The sequence below is a fragment of the Arachis ipaensis genome, chromosome B02 (assembly GCF_000816755.2).
Source record: "Arachis ipaensis cultivar K30076 chromosome B02, Araip1.1, whole genome shotgun sequence".
NCBI classification, from domain to species: domain Eukaryota; kingdom Viridiplantae; phylum Streptophyta; class Magnoliopsida; order Fabales; family Fabaceae; genus Arachis; species Arachis ipaensis.
Window position 1 is genome coordinate 80,563,543 of NC_029786.2, and position 2,573 is coordinate 80,566,115.

A 2,573-nucleotide genomic window follows, 5' to 3' on the forward strand; every position below is an offset into this window, starting at 1 on the left:
ATCTCTATGTCATCAATTGATCAACAGCAAACTTTTATTTCAGGCATTATTGAGGGAAAAAAATGATGAATGAAAATGAAACTTCACCCTAAAATAACACGAGATAAAACCTATTTTTAGTATATTAAGGAGTAAATGTTCTTAAGGATAAAATAATGTATAAAAAAAATAAGGGAGGGTATATGCAAAACTAGATTTGGCTGTGAGAAACAAAAAGTATGTCATTCTTGTTTTTGGATGCAAAATATTCTCATCCGTCTCTAGTTTTTTTTATTTGCACTTGGATTTCGATCTGAAATGTCATGGATATTAGACATCGTAGTAACTTTACGTTGTTATTTTCTGTTGGTGAAATTAATGTTTTTCTTCATTGGAAATTAATAATTGAAAAGATAATTTTTAGACGAATGTTGCGACGGATGTGTACTATTTGAACTGTTATTACCCACTTAACGCAACCAAATTCCATGCCCAGACATTTAAAAGTTTCTTTTTAAAAAAATGGACAATTTGGCGAGGGCATTTCCATCTAATACGAAGAGCCAATGAGCTAATTAATATTAATTAACAAAACTAGTCCAACAGAAAATACCCCAACTCAATTTGACTCCAAATGAACAAAACTAATCCAAAGGCAATACCCTAAATCATCTGTCCTCCTTTCCCTTCCGCCATAACCAACCCCATCCGACATACACATCAAAATTGTGCATCCTACAAGTGCGATCAACTACTTTTCATAGCAAAAATTTTCACTTTTACCATTTTATGATAAATTTACTATTGTCCCTCATATCTACCTTGTGCAATGGACATTCAATGTTTCACACCAAATTCAAACTAATATTGATAGTAGCCAATCAAAAATGGTCTAAAGGGAATTGATAATGATATGTAGCATTCTTGAAGGCGTGTGTACCATATAACCCAGTACGAAACGAAGATTCTACAAAAGCAAAAATAAATAGCTTCCAAGATTATCATATCATATTCCAGGGTTCAACGACAAAATCAACAGCCAACAAAATTGAAAAAGGTAGTTCAATTAGGTATACCTCAGAAAAAGAAAAATAATCAAAACACTAGAATAAGACTACTCAGTACTTGACTGGAGAAAGGATATCAAGTTGGGACCCAAGCTTCTCCTCAGCAACCTTCTCAGCTTTCACCCTCAATTTGTTGAGCTGCTTCTTTCTCTCGTACAACAAATGTGCCTTCTCCTTTCTCTTCTTCTCCAGCTCCTGTGATTGATAAGATGCAAACATAATTCTTTCCCTTTTTGAAAGCAAAAGATTAAAGCAAATAGAACATTCTTCCATTCAATTTTATTTGTCAGTCACTACTTAAAACATAACTGAATAAATATATCTGGATAAAATTCTATCTATCTAGTTACATTGATTTATGTATCAAAGTGTTGATGTCGGTTACAAATCAAAAGGAAATGGGAATAACAAATTTCAAACAAATAATTTCCATTCACGTTTGAGCTGAACAAAAAATGTACATAACAAGGCAGAACATTTTTCTTGATTACACATTCCAAAACTATTGAAAACTCATTGCAATAAACATAAATGACGAATAAAAATAGCAAATCTTGGGGAAATTGAAGTACATCAATTTCTAGGGAAATGGACAAATAAAATATGAGAACAAGCATAAAGGAAGCAGATGCTCAGAAAGCAATGACTTACAGTGATGGTATCGTAGTAGTTCCATCCAACCTCAGATGACAATCTACCAAGCAAGCAGAATTTGTGTCCCTTCTGAAGCCTCAGAACCCTGATTCCATTTATTAGTTTAATCATCAGTATTCATAACAGGAAGGATAAATAATTAAGAAAATTATGAGTAATACTTACTGAACTGTAAATTCTAATTCATTATTAATTTATTATCAAAACTACAAAAAAGTATAGAACTTACTTCAGAGCATCAGGGATGACCATCCTCTTTGTCTTGTCATAGGGAGGAGGGATTCCCTCAAAAACCTTCAAACGAGCAAGTGCAGCTTCCCCACGCTTTGTCTTGTGTGGTATCATACTACAAAACAGAAATTTCACCATCTCAGAAACTTTTCTCACGAGTAAAATAGATTATAGATTCTTCTTTGATAACATAATAATTGAGTTACTTCCCAAGAAATTTTCAGCAGGTCATGATTTGAAAAAAACATATATATTAAAAAATGCATATCATAAAGATACATAAGCTAACAACAGACATTTTATACAAAACTAACCATGACCACAAGACACTACCGAATCTACCAGATGCTCTCATCAAATAACCAACCATAACAACTACCTCCCAATGACACAATATACAAGCTCAAATACTACCGCTTCAAAACCAGGTTTCTTTCTGACATTATTAAAACTTTTACTTTTCGAGGGTGGCTTATGAAAGCTGTCTTTTAAAAGATAGCATTTTAAAAGCTGCAGCACTTGCATTTGGTAAAATCAAATTAAAAATGACTTTTAATAACACAAACAACACAATTATATTTGGTAAAACAGCTTTTAAAAATTAAAAAGATTATAATAAACATATTTATAACGAAAAAATAA

At 32.1% G+C, this 2,573-nt stretch overlaps 1 protein-coding gene across 1 annotated transcript in view; it reads right to left on the reverse strand.

Moving 5' to 3' along the window:
• LOC107625526 (60S ribosomal protein L13a-4) overlaps positions 873-2,573 on the reverse strand; it is a 3,354-nt gene continuing 1,653 nt past the window's right edge. The window contains exons 2-4 of the mRNA XM_016328172.2: positions 1,930-2,046; positions 1,698-1,785; positions 873-1,241 (exon numbers count right to left, since the gene is read on the reverse strand). Coding sequence (XP_016183658.1) covers positions 1,098-1,241; positions 1,698-1,785; positions 1,930-2,046 — 349 coding nt within the window. The 3' untranslated portion in view covers positions 873-1,097. The remainder of the gene's footprint in view (positions 1,242-1,697; positions 1,786-1,929; positions 2,047-2,573) is intronic.